This window comes from Atractosteus spatula, chromosome 7, assembly GCF_055471065.1.
Source record: "Atractosteus spatula isolate fAtrSpa1 chromosome 7, fAtrSpa1.hap1, whole genome shotgun sequence".
Taxonomy (NCBI): Eukaryota; Metazoa; Chordata; class Actinopteri; order Semionotiformes; family Lepisosteidae; genus Atractosteus; species Atractosteus spatula.
Genome location: NC_142712.1, coordinates 62,811,866 through 62,832,803, shown reverse-complemented (window position 1 = coordinate 62,832,803; position 20,938 = coordinate 62,811,866). Strand labels below are relative to the sequence as shown.

The 20,938-nt window shown below is 42.9% G+C and overlaps 1 protein-coding gene across 4 annotated transcripts in view; it reads left to right on the top strand.

The window, feature by feature from the left end:
- Positions 1 to 20,938, top strand: part of csnk1g1 (casein kinase 1, gamma 1) — a 67,606-nt gene that overhangs the window by 37,466 nt on the left and 9,202 nt on the right. For 2 of the 4 annotated variants that reach the window (XM_088922366.1, XM_088922367.1), the window contains 8 exons: positions 1,313 to 1,464; positions 2,603 to 2,837; positions 5,997 to 6,082; positions 7,708 to 7,792; positions 9,002 to 9,150; positions 9,936 to 10,043; positions 14,614 to 14,724; positions 15,508 to 15,614. In XM_088922366.1, the coding sequence (XP_088778492.1) occupies positions 1,313 to 1,464; positions 2,603 to 2,837; positions 5,997 to 6,082; positions 7,708 to 7,792; positions 9,002 to 9,150; positions 9,936 to 10,043; positions 14,614 to 14,724; positions 15,508 to 15,614 (1,033 nt within the window). The remainder of the gene's footprint in view (positions 1 to 1,312; positions 1,465 to 2,602; positions 2,838 to 5,996; positions 6,083 to 7,707; positions 7,793 to 9,001; positions 9,151 to 9,935; positions 10,044 to 14,613; positions 14,725 to 15,507; positions 15,615 to 20,938) is intronic. The other 2 variants (XM_088922369.1, XM_088922370.1) reach the window with 2 other exon arrangements.

Sequence of the window (20,938 nt, the reverse complement as noted above, 5' to 3'; positions counted from 1 at the left end):
ACGGTATTATATAGAAATGACCTTTGTCAAAATGGCTGCCGAGTTGATGCAGTGGGAGGCTGAATCAGTCTGTTTAAAATTCACTGTTGTTCCAAGGGAGCACAATACATCTTTGTGATAGTTTTTTTAATTTTATATATTACATTTATGTTGTTTTCCTGAAGCGAGACTTCAAGTGGAATGAGAGGTGTGCTAAAAGCACTCTAACCACAGCCTCGAAGCGAAGTGGCTGCAGCACAGGCAGGTACTGACTGCTGCACTTGTCTGCACTGTAAGTGCTGCCCTCTAGAGGACAGCAAAGAGTACTTGATCACTCATGCCACGGCTACATTTTACCAAGACGAAGAAACCTTTGAGTTACCAAACAGTGTAGTGTTTGATTCGACATTAAAATGCACTTTTTGATATAACAGATATAAAGGGATTGTTTGTGTGGCGCATGTGGTTATTCTGCTGACCTTTTTATTGCTTTGAACCAGCAGCCATCCAATTTTGAAGCCCAAGTTTTTGCCTGCTGGCTGTTTTAAACTGAATTGATGCAAAAAAAGAATCTGGCATTCAGATACCAGGGTTGTGTTTGCAGTTAGCTGATTGGCGGGAGGAAATTGTGATTGTAACCAGGTACAGCACTTGTTAGTTAATGTGACCAAACTACCCCAGGATAAAGTCTTAACTACTGCACGCATAATGCTAGTCATACTTTGACAAAGATTTGTTTCTGCTCTATTGCGATCTGCTGATGCAACCTATTGTTGATCACAGAAGTAACCTCTTTTAATTCCCATATAGAGAAAGTGACAAGCTGATGATATGTAAGGAGACCCATCCTGTGATGAGCTGGCCTCACATCTACTTGTAACATACCAGGACAAAGTTTAAGAACCCAGAACACAAAGTACACATAAATGCATTTAAAGAACTGAGAGTTTTTCTTTCCTAAAAGGCTTCCTGCAAGCAGGGCCTGGTTTGAATGGAGGCTTTGGACATTTCTAAAATCACCATTTTGTCCTTTTGCTCCTTTTCTACAAATTTTACTTGTAGGTAGCACCTGTGTGCTTTCTGTAACATTCCCTCTACGATGCTGTGATGCAATAAGAATCTTTTTTATCTTCTGAGCTTTTCCCTTACAGGCATTAATGCACCCAGAATTGTAGCAGATGTATTGGCAGTGAAAGAGAACTGGGGAGAAGGTGTTCCGTTGGCCTTGTCCCACTGTGTGTGGCTGGAGCTCCGCACAGTCAGCTGCAGTCATGTTCGTCTTTCAGTCAATTTTGTGTTCTGAGCTGTGTTTCCCCTCCCTGTCTTCCTGCAGCTGAGGGGCTGCCCCAGGTGTACTACTTCGGCCCCTGTGGGAAGTACAACGCCATGGTTCTCGAGCTGCTAGGCCCCAGCCTGGAGGACCTGTTTGACCTCTGTGACCGGACCTTCTCCCTCAAGACTGTGTTAATGATAGCCATTCAGCTGGTAAGGCCGCGCTCTGTTCCCCTGGCAAACACCAGGGGGCGACATCATGCGTTTGGAAGCTCCACTCTTCGCATCCTGTTCTCCTCTGAGCTTTTCCCTGGAGGTCACATGCCTGCCGCTGTGGGACCCGCTGCCCACTGCTGGAGTTTTGCTTTTTTGTGCGTTTTGGTTAGTAAAACAGCTTTCAATATGTCTCAAGCAGACGGAAGATGTTGCTGTCAAAAGTGATTTGGGTAAATACAGTTTAAAAACCACATGAAAATGTCATGTTGCTAATGCTCAGTATTAAAGGCTCAGGTGGAATGAACACACATGCTTGTCTTTTCTCTTCCTAGGTAAGGGTTAGATTTTTTTTTACAGTTCAAATAACTTTGGTCGATGTGCTTATACTGTAGTACACAAAAGCATTGCGCTTGCTGTCATGCCATTTACAGTTTGCCAGGAGTTCTGAACTCTAATAGGCGAGGGAATATTGATAAACATTAACGCTTGTCAAGTCTAGCCATTGAAGCATTAGCTGCGTGATATGAGCCTTATCTTAGAGTAGGAAATTGTTTTTTTTGTGTTATACTATTATAGTAGTGAAAACAGATTGTGCTTGGCCTATTTAACTGTATATTTTAAGAAAGGCCCACAAATTTATGACGTAAACCCTAAGTACATAGTTATTCACACTGTAAAGGGATATTATTTTATATGCTGCATCATATCTAGTGAGCCTCTTTTTTTAAACAACCAAAATTCAGCTTTACGGTTGTATGAAACAGTTTTGGCATGTCCGTGACTTTATCCCAGTATAAGAATCCTTTCCTTAGGCACAAAGCCTTTAACAAGGCTCTCTCCGCCATGAGGATATCTGTGGAAACGGCCTTCTCTTTTCCCGACCAGTCCTGGTTGGTGTCGGACACTCTTGCACTGTCACTAGAAATCTGTACAGAGTGTAGGTTCATGCCCGCCATTTCCAAGCAGTAGGTCTCTCTGTAATTGGCATGATAGCCTTTCCCCATACCGGATACTCAGGAGCCTGGTCTTGAGCTGCAGGAAAGTCTTTTTGGTGTCGTTGCAGAACAAAGAGATAATTGAAAAGTGTTAGGTGTACTGATTATTTTTTCTTGGTGTCCCTCCTCTTGCGCCCCAGATCACACGGATGGAGTATGTGCACTCCAAGAACTTGATCTACAGGGACGTCAAGCCAGAAAACTTCCTTATTGGCCGGCAGGGCAACAAGAAGGAACACATTATCCACATCATAGACTTTGGCTTGGCCAAGGAATACATAGACCCTGAAACCAAAAAACACATCCCTTACCGGGAACACAAGAGCTTAACAGGGACAGCCAGATACATGTCCATCAACACACACCTCGGAAAAGGTAGGTCCTAGCAGTGACTAAGTCTGCTTGGTTTTTTTTTAATCCCTACCCATGTACCCTGCGGTTGTCATAGCAATGATGCCGGCCAGCTGGGGTGCATGGAGGATTGTGGGAAGCATTCTGCTGTCATCAGTGTATCCGTAATAAGGTTGTGGTGGATCCTACAATTACATCTTTCTTTCATATGTATCTTTTTCTATTGTCCGCTAGCGATACTGGAAACCTGTCACAAGGCACATTAGAAAAACCTGAGCCGTGTTTGTTGCATGTTTGATTGCCAAATGAGCAACATTAGTGGTTTATGATAGCTACAGGGTAATGGGAGATATTGAAAAAGTGCTTTTCTTCCATATTTATCTGGGATACTGCCCTTACTGTAAATATGGTGCGTCAGCATGTGTAGGCTGCAAAGCACCAAGTAAGAGGTTTATTCCATCCTGAAAAGAGAAGAAAGAAAACACAACGTTTCGGCTGTGGAGCCCTTTTGGGGTGTGCTCCACAGCTCCACAGCTGAAACGTTGTGTTTTCTTTCTTCTTCTTTTTCCAGCATGGAATAAACCTCTTACTTGTTCCCTTACTGTAAATATTATACCTTGTGCTCTTTTTTTACTAATATATTTTTGTCCTTAAACTTTTGAAACTGTCTGACCAGCGGCTAAGGGACTTTTGACCCAAAAGCCCTTTCTCCTTTAAGACTGACCCGTTAGCTGGAAAATGAAAGCTAATGGCCCTCTTTTAGAAAATCAAAGACAGTTTGGTACCAATATGTCTTTTGAATGACCCTTACGGTGGTTTTACACGAGGAAGAGGAAGGTGGCCCTTCTTGGGTAAACACTATCACTGCTCGTCCCTGAGTCTCTGTCAACTGTTTCATTTATTCAGAGGCCTCACATTTCCTCCTACATATTATTTCGAAGAGATTCACACATTCCTAGAATGCGTCATGAATATGGTTATGTGCCATGAAAAATCATTATGTGCTGTGTGTGGTAAAGTTCAGCTGTCGCTTCAGTGTTTACTGAAGGTTTTGTGAAAAAACCATGAGCTGATTTCACAGTTGATAGAAGTGCATCACAGACCACTTAAGAGCTGTGCAGGTCAAGTTCTGAAGTGAGCTGGACCGGACAGATATTTTTAGGACTTTCAAGTCTTCATAAGCTTCAGAAACGTTTTGACACATTCCCACGGTTTTAGCAAACAGACCAAACCGTGCTTCTGTTTGTGTAATCCATATGGTAACGCCTCCGGCACTCAAACATAGCCTCATGCTGGGAACCCTTTGCTTTGCCTTAGAATCAAAATATTGGTTCTCTGCGGAGATGAAGTGAGGCACTATTTACAAGACAGGTGGTGTAATAACAGCTGGGACAGGTGGCCTCCTAAGCATGTCCTTCTGAGCATATAACAGCTCTGAATCCTCCATCAACAGCCCCTAAAACACGGCTGTGTAGTGGTCAGTGAAGTTGGACTGCTTGTTGCCTTCCATTACACACGTCACCTACTAGTGTATTTGTCAGCATTACTTATTTTTGTTTTGCTTCTCTTTATGTCACATTGAATTCAATGATCCTGTGACAATCCAGCGCACACTGGGTGATGGTGAAAAGTGCTGGATGGATAAGGGCACACTGGAAACTCCTGTCTGTGAACAACACTGGAGCTTCACGCACAGATGCATGGTGCACTGCCCTTCAGCCTCTTACTCTCCCATTATATCGGTGGAATGGATATTGTCTCACATCTTATTAACACTCCAAGCCTGAACAGACACTGGGGCGTAGAAGTCAGTAGTTTCTCATCACATTCTTTGTATTAACATAACAAATGAAATGGGTGAGCATGTTGTTTAGCCAGTGTATTGTTTAATAAACTGCTAGCCTGTTTGAGAGCTGATTTAGGGAAAGCCACCTGAAGGCCTCATTCCATGTGTCATTCAAGGCTAGGAGGCTATGAATCTGTGGATAGTATTTCAGGATTATACAGTGAGGCTGCCATGTGAGACTGTGTAAAGAGCGTATGAAAACATCCAGTTTTCTAGCCCAGGGCAGCGGTGCAGTGCAGTAATGGGTTCTAAGATTTATAGCCCCAGTGGAGAGTATGAAAAAAATGAATGACATAGATCTTCATTCATGTTATTAAAATATGTTCTTTAATCTTTAAGATCTTCTCTCCAATTTGCAGGAAATAAAACTGTAAACTCTGTTCTTTCCTGTCTTTGTCCTTTCAAGTTGTCTCAAGAAATAGGTCTGTGTCCCAGGATCTTTCTGTTTTTTGAGTGCTTCAGGTACTCAAGTATCCTGTATTGTGTTTGAAATTCAGGAAAAGGTATCTGGGTCTGGTGTTCCAGGCAGAATCAGTTTTCCAAAAATAAGAAGACAGAGCATAGATTTACAGACAAGAGGGGACCTTTTGGGTCCATCTCGTGTCCTAGGTTGCTAGTGGCTAATTGATCAGAGGATCTCCTGCAGCTATTTCCTGACAGAAGTCATGTATCTTGACAGCTTGTTTCAGACTCCCACAAAGCATTTGTGCAAAAAAATACCCTCTGGTCTGGGTTTTAAATACACTTCCCTCTGGTTTCTACTTCTGTTCTCCGTTGCTCTAATCTGGTGTCCAGAGCAGAAATATCTTTTTTTCTCTTGTAAAGTGGTGATGAAAATTGTACATGGTGCCCTAAAGGAGGTCTTAGTTAAAACATATACAATTTCAATCGAACATCTTTTGATTAAAATTCTACCCTTTTAACTACAGGAATATATCCTGACATGGTTTGCCTCTTTTACTGCTTCCCTGTTGTCCAGAAGATTTGAGTGATGTTAACATAAGCATTTAAGTCGTAAAAATACATTTTCCAAGCTAAGCTTTTCCCATCCTTGATTTGGAATATGTATGTTTTCACTCCCTTTCTAAAATAATAGTTGTCTGCTACTCTGTACTTGTTTTCATTGAATCTCACTTGCCAGGTGTGTGCCCAGTTTTCAGGTTTTGCCTTAGTGCTTCTGAATTTTTTTTGCAGCTTCTACAGTGGTTGCTAAGCCTTGTGTTCTGGTATCTTCCGCTGCGGGCCAGTCTGTGTTCTCTGCTCAGTGGTTTCATACCCTTTCAGGGGTTTGAATGGACTTGACTTGACGTCTTGTTTTCATCTGCTTTGTTTCCAAGAGCAAAGTCGTCGGGACGACCTGGAAGCCTTAGGCCATATGTTTATGTATTTTCTTCGGGGCAGTCTTCCTTGGCAAGGACTCAAGGTATGTCAGGGACAACACTTGGTTTTTGCTTTGTCTGTGGGAGGATTGGCCCATCCTGCATGTTTTGTAGGCCACCCTTAAGGTCTGATCTAAAAGGTCTAACTTTCTTTGTTAGACCTTTTAGGTCAGTTTAACAAGTTAGCCACAGTAAGTTTTCAGAAGAGTGAGGAATGTTCTGGAAGATTGCATGATGCTAATGGTTTCATTCTGTGAGATACAAAATAAATACTTGGTAAACAGATTGCTCACCTGTGTGCTTAGTTGTTCCGTGAAATTCTGCAATTTCCTATTTTAAAGCCGGCTGTATTGTGGCTATCCAGGACTGTTCCGTCTAACTGTTCAAGGTCATACAGTGGCCAGCAGAAATATTACAGAACCCACTTCACAGCTATTAATTCATCCATTTCATAAACTATCGCATTGACAATACAATTGACAGTTGTAGCAATACAATTTAGCATTGACGAAATTATTAGTATATAAAAAATTAGAATTGCTTAATATTTTCTGTTATATCCACTTAATTTGGGATAACCAGGTGTCTCGGCTCTGAGCTGGTAACCCTGCCACCACACACGGGAGAAGGGGGATGTTCAGTCATGTTCCTCTGACCTGCCCACCTTTGAGCCTCTTAAATAAAATAAATTCCTTACACTTGTTCTGGACACTCCACTCAAAGCGCCTCACAGGCAATGGGGACTCACCTCCACCACCTCCCCACACACCAGCTCTCATTGGGGAGGAGAACAGAGTGATGAAGCCAGTTCAGAGATGGGGGTTATTAGGAGGCCATGATTGGTATAGGTCAGGGGAAAGTTTGGGCAGGACACAGGGGTAACGCCCCTACTCTTTTTGAGTTTCTGGGATTTTTAATGACAAGGGGGAGAATCGGACTTCAGTTTCACAACTCATCCAAAGGACAGTGCCTTTTTACAGGCACTATACTAGGACATTAGGACACACACAGACCACCCCCTAGTGGCTACTTTAACATCTCTTCAAGCAGCAAACGTAGCTTTCCCAGGAGGTCTCCCTCTGGTGTTGCCAGACTCACACCTGCTGAGCTTCAGTGGGGTGTTAGTTGTGGGGTGTAGGGTGATATAGCTGCTGGCTATCTGATGGCCACTTGTCTTTTAAGACCTCACAGGCAGCACAGTCATGTACCAGAGGTTCAGAGACATTTCCCTCAATGACAGCACAGCATGTTTGTAAGCCAGGAGGTTGTGGGGGTCTCTGTGTCACTTTGAGCAGTGGCCCACTAATCCCACATTACTGTCGATGGCATTTATTATAGTGAATCATAGAATTCAACCTGCGCTCAGGCAAGCATCTTCACTGGTGAAGCCACTCAAGATGTGTGTGTGTGTGTGTGTGTTTTTAAAAAATAGCGTTTTAAATTTTCAGTCATTTTAAGTGTCCTAACAGGAATTTATGGAACCTTAAAGGGTTGAAAAGGTCTTCTTTTAAAGATCTAAGATCCTTAAGGTTACCAACAGTGGAAGCCCATTCACCATAGCTGTACAGCAAAGGAAGAGGCATTGCTGACCTCCTGCAGGGTCTTCTGGAATGATAGAAAATGCTAAATAAACTTGATCTCGCATCTTCACTTCCTGCTTGTCTTGCAGGCAGACACCCTGAAAGAACGATACCAGAAGATTGGAGACACGAAACGCAACACTCCCATCGAGGTTCTCTGTGAGAACTTCCCAGGTGCTGTGAACTTGGACCTTCAGCCTTTGACTCCTCTCAAGTTACTCGTATCTCATGACAGTTACCCAGGCGCCCCTGGATTTCCTGTTGGGAGTGATTAAATGTGGTTCTTGTCCTGGTTGTTGAGCAGATGTGTGCATTCTGTGTAGTTTGTACCACCCCAACAAGAAACGTGGATTGAGAAACCCATCACTCGACATAATACTCTAATGTTTTAAATATTTTCTCAACATAAAAATGTTTTGAACAGTTACAAGGAATATGGTCTTCTCAATTATTCACATTTTGGCTTCAGAAACCCCTAGGGTGTTGCACACTTTCTGCAACCCCAGCCCACGTTCACAATCCCAGCTCACACCCACATCTGAGATATACCAGCACACACGCTCTCTCTCCTGCCCTCCCACTGTTAACTCCCTGGGTGCTTTGCTGTGTGTTGCTCTGTTGGTTGCTGTTGCTGGTCTAGGGACAAGGGCGATTTCTGTCAGTTAGAATATGATGAAGATCTTATTTGACCCTGCTGGGGCTAAGAAAGGTAGCACGCTTTGACAGTTTGCCCACTTCTGTGCACAATAAAAATGTAGTTCACACTTACAGGTTGATTCTAAAAACCTCAGCAAATGACAGTTTTCAAAGCATTGGATATCAACCAGTTTCTCTAATTTTCCTCTGTATTCAACAGTTTAGCTGTTCTGCATATCCAGAGTCGATGCTGGCAGTGAGGAGTCACAAAATAATGTCAATCCATGTTTATTGGCAGTTCCTTTTTGCAGTTGCATTTTTTTAAAATTTGTGTACATCTTGGGCTAAAGTAGTTATTGGAAATGACACTCGTGTGCACCTCATTTCAATACGCGTTTGTCTTTTCTGCTATAATAGCATAAGAAAGTTGGCCAGTGAGAAGAGGCCGTTGGGCTCATCTTGCTTGTTCTGTGATTAGTAGCTCATTGATGTAAGTAGCTAAGATGACGGGGGTACTTTGTTTCATACTCCCTCAGTCCATCGTGTAAGGAAGTGTCTCCTTGTTTTAAATGCTATCCCACATTATTTCCAGTGGGACTCGCACCCCTTACCAGTCCAGTTCTTCCGCTTCGTTCCTCTTTGATACCAGTAAGCCTTTTGCACTAGTTGAATAGCAGTTTTACAGCAGCTGAGCTGTACCTGTGCCTCACTCGTCTAACGGGGTCTCCTTTCTCATTCCATTTCCAGAAGAGATGGCTACGTACCTGAGGTATGTGAGACGGCTAGACTTCTTTGAAAAACCGGATTACGAATATCTGAGGACGTTGTTCACAGAGCTGTTTGAACGGAAAGGCTACACCTTCGACTACACGTATGACTGGGTCGGCCGGCAGATTGTGAGTAATGGCAATTCGAGATCACGACTGAGCCGCCAACAGCTTGTGTCCTACAAGGACGTGTTCTGCCACGTGAAATATTATAGAGAGTTTCCCTCTTTTGTTGTGGACTGGTTTCCAGTTTGCAAAATTCAGGGGCTCCGTGTACGTTAAACGCTTTTAAAAATGATCTGCTGCCTGTTGATTCAATTGATCTGTGTTGTTGCCGTTTTCCTGCTCTAATTTAATACTGTTTTTAATCCATGTACAAGTGTGTGAGAGTCTTTGGCAGAGAAGATGTGGCGTAAAAGAATTGAGGATTTTCAGACTTCATGTTAACTATGAGCAGGTTTAGTTTGTTTTTGGTTCTCACTGTGACACTCCATTCAAGCAGGGTGTGGTGATTTAAATAACAGGAGTGCTTTAAAACCAGCTGATGAGCTCCTTATTTCAGAAGGCAATCCTTTTCAATCTCTTGTCTCCTCTGTAGAGGACAATCCAACTACTTAGACAGCAAGATGATTTGATGAGGCAGTACGAGATCCTGACGAGTGGTTACAAATAGCCAGCAGTGATTAAAGTTTCTAACTGAAAGTACAGTTGTAGTGCATTTTAAGCTTACAGCAGAAACTAAACTGTTTGACGAGCGCTAATTTGCTGGATGGAGGACCTCTTCACTACGTCCTTGAACTTCTTTGAAGATTGCATCAAACGGAGGAGCGCTGATTCTGTTCGAGCTCTGAATCCACCAGGCCCCAGCTCAATCGCTGTGCTTTGCTCTTCGTGTGTGTGTGTGTTTCCCACAGCCCACGCCCGTGGGGTCAGTCCACGTGGATTCGGGGACGTCGGCAATCACGCGAGACAGCCACGTCCACCGCGACCGGCCGTCGCAACACCAGCCGCTCCGGAATCAGGTCGGGGACCGTGTGCTGCTCCGCGCTCTGCCTGCCTGTCAGCTCCTGCCCAGCACAGGGGCTTTCACAGCTGAGCCTAATGAACCTGCTGCTGAAGGTCTTTAATGTCGACCTTGCGCAGCTTCTTGATTTTAATTTTAACAGACAGAGAAAACATCAGGCATGTAATGTCATTCAGCAGAGATGTATTCAGTCTGTATTCGGATGGCTTTAACTATAAAACTACTGTCCGTAGTGTCAGTTACACCTCATGTAAAGTTTAGGAAGCAGAGGGATAAAGGTAAGTGAAAAGGGGATTCCAAGCACATCGAAGTTCATTAATTCTATTATTCAAAGAACAGGTGCAGTACATTTTTCAAGGGAAGCTTGTTAGGCAGCTTCTTCATGAAAATAAGTGATCGATTCAAGTCGTTGAGGAATGAGGGATGGGTTTTTTTGCAAGGTGTGATATTGACAAAGATGTAACATTGTTTTGGACAACTGCAGAAATGCCAGTTGGAAAACATTTGGGAGAAAGCAATGGAAAATGTTGCTTTGAAAGTCCAAGTAATGTTAAAAATGTCAAGTGCCATTTTTCCTCTCAAAGGTTAAGGAGGGCAGTTGTCAGTAACGGCCATATCAAAGACCACTGCGTTCCCTTTTGGGCAGTGTATGTCCAATAACCCCCTCTCCCTAAAGCTATCCTGCTGTTGAAGCTGGGCATTACTGTGATACTTGATTGGTATCTGTTGGTATGATGTAGGGAAACCGTTAATACCATGTTGTCCACACTGGCATTGTCTTTCCCTCTGCAGTCTTTAGCAAAGGACCAGTGAGCTGTCAAGATCAATATTGTGCATCAGAGTCAGAACCCCATTTTCTCTTAGAGCCAATAGACTACATTTGCCTGTTTTCGAGTTCCACTTTTTTTTTGGAAAATTCTGCGCTACCCATAACCTTACTGATTCTTTACATTCAGTACGTTATCTCGTAGGCACAAAACTGTTCAAAACTTACAAAAGTTCACGGTGCTTGGACACTTGTATTAGATTATTGTTGATACTGTAGCTATGCTTTTGCAGTTGGGAGGGTAAATTTGCGAGTGCAAGGAGATTAAGGAGGGACAAATGTGCTAATGCAAAGCTACAGTGGCTCTCTCTTTCATGCACTGTTCTGCTGTATCCAGAGTTTAAGTTGTAACAATGTACAAAAAGCTATACTATAACCGAATTATGAAGGGGTAGTGCCGCAGCTGCTGGCCTGTTGTCATTTTAAAAAAGAAAGCAAATCTCAGCCTGATCAAATTATTGTCAGACTTGCTACATGGTAAGGAGCTGTGCTTGGACAGACATCTGCCTGTCATCAGAAACAGATGGGCGGTCAGAAGGGGATAATAAGAGTGTGTGGAGGGATGCCTTATGTTGCTGGCCCAGCATGTCCTGCATGGGGGAGAAACAGGGAGGTTTCAGGCAGCCAGTTTCCAGGCACCATTTCTGCTTCGCCCAGGGCGCTGAACGCATCACTCTAGTTCGCAGTCAGAGCTTCTCTTCTTCCCTTGCTTCCTCTCTGCTTCTGTGGAATCAGGTTACAACCAGCCATGAGTCTTTGCTGAAAGCTGATTTTCTGTAAAGCATGCATTATCTTACCAGTAAGATTACACATTATAGACACTGTTGATATGCATGTTTGCAAAGCACCTGGAATGTCAAGGAGTAGCTTGGGCTGCCTGATTTATGTATTTTATTTGACTATTATACTTTTTTCCTTGTTTAGTTTTTAATCCTGTAGGTTTAGTCTTTGTAATTTGCACTGTTTCTGTTGTTCACTTTGCTAACTAACGGTTATATACACTGAAGGTGAGAGAATCAGGAGAAGACCATCAGTGCTGTGCAGCTGTCTTCGTTTTAAGCAAAGGGTTTCCAGCACAGGATTTCAGAGTGTTACACAACATATATGCACTTCTCCTGCCTCCCTTTTGCACTGGAGTGCTTGGAGATGTCTGTATTTGCTAGAATACTTGTCCTTCATAGGAAACCACCATTTAAAGGGGAACTGCAATGCTCTTTTCATATTTTGTTGTTACAAAAAAAATGGGAAATGTAGAGTGCATTTCAAACCACCGTAAAAGTAAAATATACACAGTAACTTGTAAAACCTCCAATTTACATCACATAATAGACTAAATTTCCAGGTATGCTCAGTGCCATGTTCTGCAATTCAGAACGAGGCAACAGGACATCCGGGGACATGTTGCGGCCCTGTTACATTGTACACAAACAGCCATGTGAATATGCAATTAGAGGGAACTGGAAGGCGAGTTTGCGACAACATGGCGGCTTACAGTACCTTTCACAAAGTTCACAATTTTGGGCTTAATTCCAAATTTGAACATTTTTTCTATAACGACAACAAATGTATTTTGTTACCAAGATTTTGTAACCTGGTGTGAGAAATCGGGACTGCATTTCCCCTTTGAGTGCAAACTGCAAAAGAAGGCAGAACCTTCTTCTTCTGTAACCAGATGACCAACAGGGGAGATTGTGACTTGGCCTTACTGTAAAATTCCCTTTAGGCAGACTGCAGGAGATATCTCCTTACATCAGGCCAGAGGTTAAGAGCACTGATGCCTACTACGAAGGCAGGTGTTCATTTTCCTCTCATTCCTGCTAATACAGCCACAAAAGTTCTGAAGGTTACTTAGGAAAATACATTTTTAAAATGCATTTTTTGAATCAATCTATAAGAAAGTATTGATTTTTCAAAGTAAATGTTCAAACTGCCCCTCCCAAAGCCAATTCTGGTACTGAGAAACTACTGTCACCGTCAAATGACTCTCTCTCTCAGAACTGGCAAGGTTTAATAAGTTTTTTAAAAAGGTTTAGCAATGTCTCTCATTGCGCTTATTATTTCTGACCTGCGTGAACTTAAGGACTGCGACAGTCCTTCTGGATTTGCAATTAAAACTGCAAGATGAGGAGAGATTGGCTTTTTCAATACTCAGGACTCTGTACTTGTGTCTCTGTGACTCTACTCGCTATGAAACTGTATAATTTCGCGCTAATCCTGCACTCTAGCCATCTTAATCTTTAACGAGCTTTCAGTTCAGGACTTCCTCCAGCCCTTAGCCTGTCTGCGCACAGCCCCCTTCCAGAAGAATGCCCTTGATTTGAACTGTCCTGTCTTTTACATTTGAAAATAATGCGCCTCAGTGCTTTAGAAAATCTTTTTGTGATTGTCTACAATAAGCTGAGCGAAATGTGTTGATTAAATTTGCTTGTTCCTTGATTATGTGAGCACAGTTTTTAAAAAACCCCATCACTCGAAAACACAACTGCTGTCCTACATGAACCTTGGTGCGGGTTGGATGTTAAACCATTTAAAGAAGAGCCTTTGCTTGCCTTTTGCTGAGTGAGCAGTGGGTGTGTTCTGCTCTTGTTTGCAAGAGGGAAAGGAGTTCAGCTATGTCGGGTTAGTTCCCAGAGGAATGTTGCTCAGAGGCACCAGAAATGCACACACCGTTTGTCTTAGAAGAAGATGTGTACTAGTGGGTGAATAGATTAAGATTGAAGCTAGTCTAGGTCTGGGAAAGGAAGGCTCTCTGGGCATCTTCCAAAAGTGTTGAGCTTCAACCACAGCCTTTAACTCCCCTGAAAACTGCTGCAGTTATGCAGAATTGCTTTAATTGCAAAGAAAGCTTCTGGTACGGGTTAATGAAGGATAGGTTGCACGAAGCATAGCTTCCAATTGAAAAAGATGCAAAGTTGCCCGTCATGCTTTCTCTTTTGTCCTGTGGCTAATTTAACTAAAGTGTAACATAATTCAGGCATTGCCTCACAAGGAAGCTTCGCAGGAAAAATATGAATTCACCTCTCATAAGCATCTCTACCACATTTCTATGGGGGTGCAGTATTCAAACCTCTAGGCCACAGCAACTGGCTAAAAAAAATCAGTTTTGTTTTCATGCCTCGTACTTGTGTGGACTGAGCAAGAAGGAATGAGAAAGTGTTGAAGGTGAAACATCACAAGGCTTTCCACCTTTTCACCTTTCCAATTCCTTTTGTCTTGTTCAGTCTGCCTTGGTCAAAAAATGACTTAAAAGAAAAAGTTAAAGAAGGATGTATCCTAGGATGTATGGTAACATTTTGTGAAAGAGGGAGAGAAAAGCTTTCGTTAGTCAGTGTTCACAGCACCGTCACAGGCTGTCCACTCCCACTGGATGCAAGGCCTGAGGAAGATCTTGATTGCACAAGGAATACGAGCCACATCGGCTCTGTTCAACTCAGTCACCTCGTAGTTTCTTGTTATCTTGAAAGGCTGAGGGTAGAAACAAATTTTGCAACTGCTACTAATTGTTCTTTTTGATGTCTTTTTTTTGTTGTATTTTATTCTGCATTTTGCTTTGGCGCTGCCCTTTTCTGTTCCGTTCGAATGACTACTCTGCTCCTCTAACACCGTGTCTCTTTGCTTTGCCTGGGCTCTTTTTTGTTTGTCCGTTTCACTCCTCCCACCGCTGCATGACCCCGGCATGGCTCCCCCTCCCTCACTCACTGCCACCGCCCTCCCCACCCCCCCACCCCCATACTCCGAGCAGACGGCCTCTTCCGACCGCAGAGGGGCATGGGAAGTCCAGCCGAATCGGCAGACAAATGCCTCTTACCTAACCTCCCACCTGGCAGCGGATAGGCACGGGGGATCTGTTCAGGTACACCACCATTTTGCACTGTTGTCACCCTCTGTCATCCTCAGCCGCCCTGTGGCTGGTGCCCAGCCGGAAGGTTTAGGAAGCCCGAGAGGAGTAAGTGTTCTGTGCTATGCTGCCTTGTTTTCATTTCGGTTTACCTGCTTCTGAAGCTCTTTTCTAGCCTGCTTTTCGTTGAAGTAGATGCCTGTCCCCCTTTTTTGATTTCCGCCTTCATTTCTAGCAAGGCATTGTAGCTCTTCAGGCAGAAGCCTAAAAACTGGTCAGAAAACTCGATTGGTTTGGCTTACTCCTTCCAACTCCAGGAGCGAATCGCAATTAGATTGGCGGTGTATCAAGGGGGCCAGTCGGCTTTCACAGGAGGGCCCGGTGAAATCCCCAAGAACAGTTCCAAAATGTAAGCGACAGCAAACATCCATGGCGGTGGAGAGGTTGCTGCTGTCATCGAGCCTCCCGTCTTTCCTCCTCGTGTGCTTTGAGTCAGAAAGACATGTTTGTTTGTATGTACAGTGGTTTCCCCTTGAGATTTTTGTGCAGTATGATGAATTTTATTGTATTGCAAGGAGCAGTTCCCCAGAATACCACCAAGTGCTCTGTTCAAGTAAGAACACTTTGCTTAAACTGGGCTGGTACAGCGATTTAGCTCGAAATCCCCATGTGTCACGGAGCACTTGTTAAGTCTCGTCGCCTCTCGGTGTTTTGTTTCTGTGAAGCAGTTTGTAACGGTACTTGCCTGGAAAGCCACCATCTAACAAAAAGGTTGATTCGCCTTCCTGTCTCACACAGGTGGTCAGTTCGACCAATGGGGAGCTGAACCCTGACGACCCTCTGACGGCCCACTCCAACGCACCAATCACAGCGCAGGCAGAGGTGGAGGTGGTGGATGAGGCGAAGTATGTACTGCCTTTCCAGAGCCGTGGCAACTGGGCTCTCTTTCTTTCTGTCCGTGCCGGGCATGTCGACCCCAGCACACCTTTTCCTTCCTGTCGAGCTTCTGCATGGCTCTGTGCAGTGTTGCCATCCGTGTCGCTCTCCCATTTGAGCTTGACAGGCGGGAGGGTGGGTTTTTGGGAGTGGATGTTTTTCATCTCTCTGGTGTTGTTTTGTCATCAGCTTACTGGTCAAGGACTGGTAAACACCTGCCTTGTACTTGAAGTTCCTTCAAATTGGTTGGGGGGGGGGGGGCATTGGTCAGCTTTAGCCTTCTGATTGTTTGAAAGGAAACCTGATGTTTCTGATGAAGCACTAGGCATTGTCCATGTGCATCTAGGATTCACCTGGCCAGACTGAGGGTTGCTTTGGACCAAAGGTGGTTTTAGTGATTCTCAGTGGTCAACTTACTCAAGAGAACACTGCCCCTGTTGTTCGTTCATTTGTTAGCTGTTAATTCTAGGGTGCTTCTATGTAATTCCATATAACAAGGACTGTACACAGACCTAAAGTATGACAGTTTCTGGTATAGTTGCTTCGGATTTGTGCTGGTTCTGCCAATACAGGGTCACATCATGTTGAAAAGAACAGCTGATCCACTGTCACGTTACTGGTACCAGTTTCAGTTACTGTCATAACTGTTATTTCAGTAAACTATTTTTTATACACAGCTAGGGCTTCATTCACAGGGGGGGGGGTTGTTTCCTGCAAACGCATTTGCACAAAACTCCTTCATTTTTTAGTTTGATGTGATAATGTGCACATTGTCACCCTTGCTTTGATGGGTAACTAAAGGTTGTGCTTTGATGCCAATACACAGAGAAGAATTACCAAACTTGGCGCAGCAATGGGAACAACTTCATTTGCATCTCGAAGGCAAAAGTAAAAAAGGTTTCTATAGTTACAACACGGAACCTGAATATCAAATACGGACCCAGACAAAAGTTTACACTGTCTCTTTAATGCAAACAGCTTTGATAACACCGATGTTACTGCATTTCCTCTTCACCTGTCGTTTGCAGTGTTTCTGCAATAGCGTTGGGTGCACATGCAACATCAATGTGACGTTTTTTCACATTTCTTTTCTGTTTTCGGTGGGACTTTTCAGTGTTCTAGAACCATAAAATCTAATCTGTAACAAAAGAAGGCTGTGAAGTGAAAGGAATTTGCTATTAATTTGTTTTCATGTACTTTTCTGCAGAATTTTGAAATTCGGAAGTAATTTAACAGGCTCTGGGCAACCGCTACCCTAGCCAGGAAGAAAAGAAAACAGTCCGGTGCAGCTCGTGCATGTCCCTGACATTTTTGAGAACCTAATTTTCCGCCTCAGCGCTACAAGCCTGAATAAATATTTGCTTAGATTTGTAAATAGTAGTAATAGTTTGAAAAACCCCACCATCATCCAGCTTTGTTTTTTACTGCCAACAGAGACAACAGGACAATCTGCTTTCATCTGCAGTGTCTTTTTCATATTGTCCTGTGTTAAGATCTTCATATTTCAAGCACAAAAAAACAAAACAAGTTGTAGCACAGTCTTTCCTGTCTTGGAGCAAGTTGTGTGTTACATCACCTGGGCTTGTTCGTGCTTTTTAGCATGTTTTCTAGTTTCTTACTCCCAGCTGCTTTTTCTGCAGTCTTCTTGAGGACAACAGATGAGGTACTGAGAAAAAGGTCATTCCAAGAACAGAGGCAGTAATGCCCTGTGGCACAACAGAGTGCAGTATCTAGAGGAATGTCAAGGCGGATGAGGTAGATTGTCTTGTGCAGAGCCATGCGACTGGCTTTGAACAGGAGTTTGTGTTTGGGTCCTGCAGTGAACGATCTTGCTCATGGTACACATTCAATCACATGTAACTTGCCACTGAAACAGGAGAAAAATGCAGATAAACAGTTTAGGTGCTGAAAGAGGTAAGCACTTCTGTGCCACATCAGAGATTTGTCTCCTATAATTTATTTCTTGTTGCTGCAGGACAGAATGCCATTCAGTAAGTGGGGGTTTCTTGAAGCTACTGAGTAATACCCAAGTTTAGTCTTTTTTTGTGTCTTCTTTTAGATGATGTGTAATTTGGCTGTTGTTTCTAGTTGAGCATCACAGTAACTTTGGACCAAGACTTCTGTTCTTTGAGATTAGACAGAGCAAGTGAAGAGTGAAGAAATCTGTCCAATCTTGACAATCCAATCTGCTGATTACGTGCAGCTGTTTTGTTGAGATAATGTACAATTCATGAAATCCATCCAGACTGTGTTTAAACCAAGCTTCCGGTCAGCTCTGGATACGCTGTTGGGCAGAAGAGAAGTCAAGCTTTGATTACCACGTGAAAATTGAGACCAAGGACCCTGCTTTTCTCATATAGAAGCAAATAGCTGAAATCACACTAGCTGCAACATTTCCTGCCACATTCACAATTTTGTAATTGATAATGTCATCCTCCAGAAGACATTTGACTGCTGTTATGCGACAGTGAATGAACTTGGTCCCTTTACTGTTTTTTTATTTGATTGTATTTCATTTTGGGGAGCTTAAGGCTCTATTCCATTTCATGACTTTCATTCTCACATAGCCAACAGTGGACTATTTATTGTGATATATTACACTTGTGACACTTCATTTTCAAGTAAATGACAAGACATTTAGTCCTATCGCGCTGCATCAGAGAAATTTTGTAATTAGTTGGCACACTTGTGTTCACCTCATGCTGGCAACAAAACGGGTACCTAAAATTTTAATTTTCCTTTTTCTCATGTGCTCCAATTCACTAATGAAGTAAAACGTGTTGTTGATTAAAACAGAGGTCTGTGCTGCATAGTCATGCATCCTGTGTTTTTACAGAAAACAGTTTAAAACATTTATGTATGAAGCAATTCCAGCATATTAAAAATGAAAAATGCAGATAAATGTGGTGTTAGTACTTTAAAACTCAAAGTGACCATCTTTCCAGAAACCTACTGCATTTTTTCCTGTTTGCTGTCACGCAAGATTCCTTCTTCCATAAGGAATGGGCATCATGCTTCAAACTGCATTAACTGCTCAAATTAGGTTTATCTTGATATTTCCTGCAGTTTCACCAGCCCTAAAAACCTCAGCGTCAAGACTGGCGAAGTATTGCAGGTCTTCTCCCTGCCGTGCCGTGATGTCTGTGTTCCTCTGCCTGTCCTTTGTTTCTTTATCCTCTTGGCGACAGGATTCATCCAGAGTGTCAGCTCTTGCCTAGTGTGCCTGCTCTGCGGGCCAGCGTCTGTGCACAGAGGCACCTCTCTTGCACCAGTGACACTGTCTGTTTACCCCACGTAAAAAACTTTCCCTTTGAGGCTCCCAAAGGCCAAATTGTCTGAGAGAATTAAAGAGACATAACTTTCTTACTGTAGTAGTGTTTTAAGTGCCAAACCATTTTAATAATAAGATCAAAATGTGTGCACAGACGTGAGAGGCAAACCAGTGAACTCCAGGCTAAAATGTTCTTCTTGCAGAGTTAGGGGGATGAAGGCTCTGACCATATCAGATGCCAAACAGCTCCAGCAATCTGGCACATGTGACCCTGATCAGATGTGAATGTCACTTTTTGTATCTTTGAAGGGAAGATTGTCAGAACAGTAATGTTGAGAACAACCAGTCACCTGGCAGCCTTGTCTCAGCTGTTAAATGCAGATCTAGGGTTCTCAGTAGACCTTTGCACTTGCATTGTCAGTGATTATCAAATGATAATCAACATCCTCTTTAGTGCAAGAGGGAACTGGAATCTGAATGGAGGACTTCAGGCAGTTTTTGTATACATTAGGAGTATACTCCTCTTTTTTATCTGCTACAGCATTGCAGTCTTTCTTTTTCAAGAACAGCTTTACAGAAAGGGTTACAGATAGCGTTTAACAGTTTGCAGTTTGTTAGACTGAAGCGAAAGACAACATTGTTATTACTACATATTGGAAGATGGCCAATCTCTAGATGCTTGCGGTTCTATTTGTTATCTGCAGTTGCTTTCTTTCTTTGGTTATTAATTATTATTAGCAGTGAAAGTGTTTAAAGTGGAATGCAGTGCTGTAAGTAAAATGTAAAGTAATTCATCTGTTTGGCATAATCCCCTTTAATAATTGTAACCCTTTTAAAATGCATAAAGCAGGAAACCAAAGAGAAAGCATCAATAAAACTGCATCCTTGACAGAAGTCTTTTGTAATCAAGTGTTTGATTTGTACCTGAAAGACAAAAGCACTTCCAAACTGTTAGGCATTCAGAAACAATTGCAAGAAATGCCATGCGTTACCCACTGCAAAATTGACTCAAATGGATATTTACAGGCACTTTGTGTATGAACAGGGCAGTACCTGCTGACAGAACAAGGCCTGAGACGTGTCCCTGGATGATTCCCTGTGACTCTCATCTCTCGCCCCCTGCATGCCTGCCTCGCACGAGGACAGTCCCATCTCACCTCCGTGTATTAATCTCTCTGTCTTTTCTCTTTACACTTGCTGTAGCTGCGTGAAAATGCTCAACCTGTGGTGAGTCCCTCTCTCCAGTCCACACAAAAAAGGGAGTGGACCAGACTAGACTTTGGGGGAATGTTTGAAATCAGTCCAACACAACAAGGGAGGCTTTTGGCTTGGTTTGGCCAGCGGAGGGTGCTGAGGGATTGTTAGAGCCTTTTAGACAATGTGTGCGTCTCCTGAGAAGAAAAGGTGGTTTTGATGTGGAGAAAGTATGTAAAATTACTGAAACAGTAAATTGGGTCTCTGAGTACCACTAATTGTCATTTCACCCTTGGTGGTTTTCACCAATTGATGTTCTTACTATGTTGTTTTAAAAATATCAGGTGGCATTCCAATGGGAGCTAATTCTTAAGGATATGCATCCACTTTTATTGCTAGCTACAGAGAGGTGATAAAATCGCTTGATAAATTTTGATGGAAACTTTATATTGTTTTTTAACACAATTTCCAGCTCTGCTGCTCTGATCTCCATTCCTCATGACAGCTTTTGATTTCCATTTTAAATTTATTACCAAAACATGAATTCTGAAGTTTCCAGAAGCAACCCATGATGGTTAGAATTATAGACCACCTATAATGAATAAAAACTAATAAAAAACGTCCGGTCCTGGAGAGCCCCAGTCTTTAAATCATCAGTTTCTAAAGGCCTGGGATAATGTTACTAGGATCAATTAAACAGATGGTGTGTTCAATTAAGTAATTAGAGATCAACTGGAAAAATTCAGCATGTCCTTAAGCTCTCGTGGACCAGTGTTCTTCCTTGGAAACATTGCTTGCCGGATTGACCGGTAACTCCAGCAAGTGTTT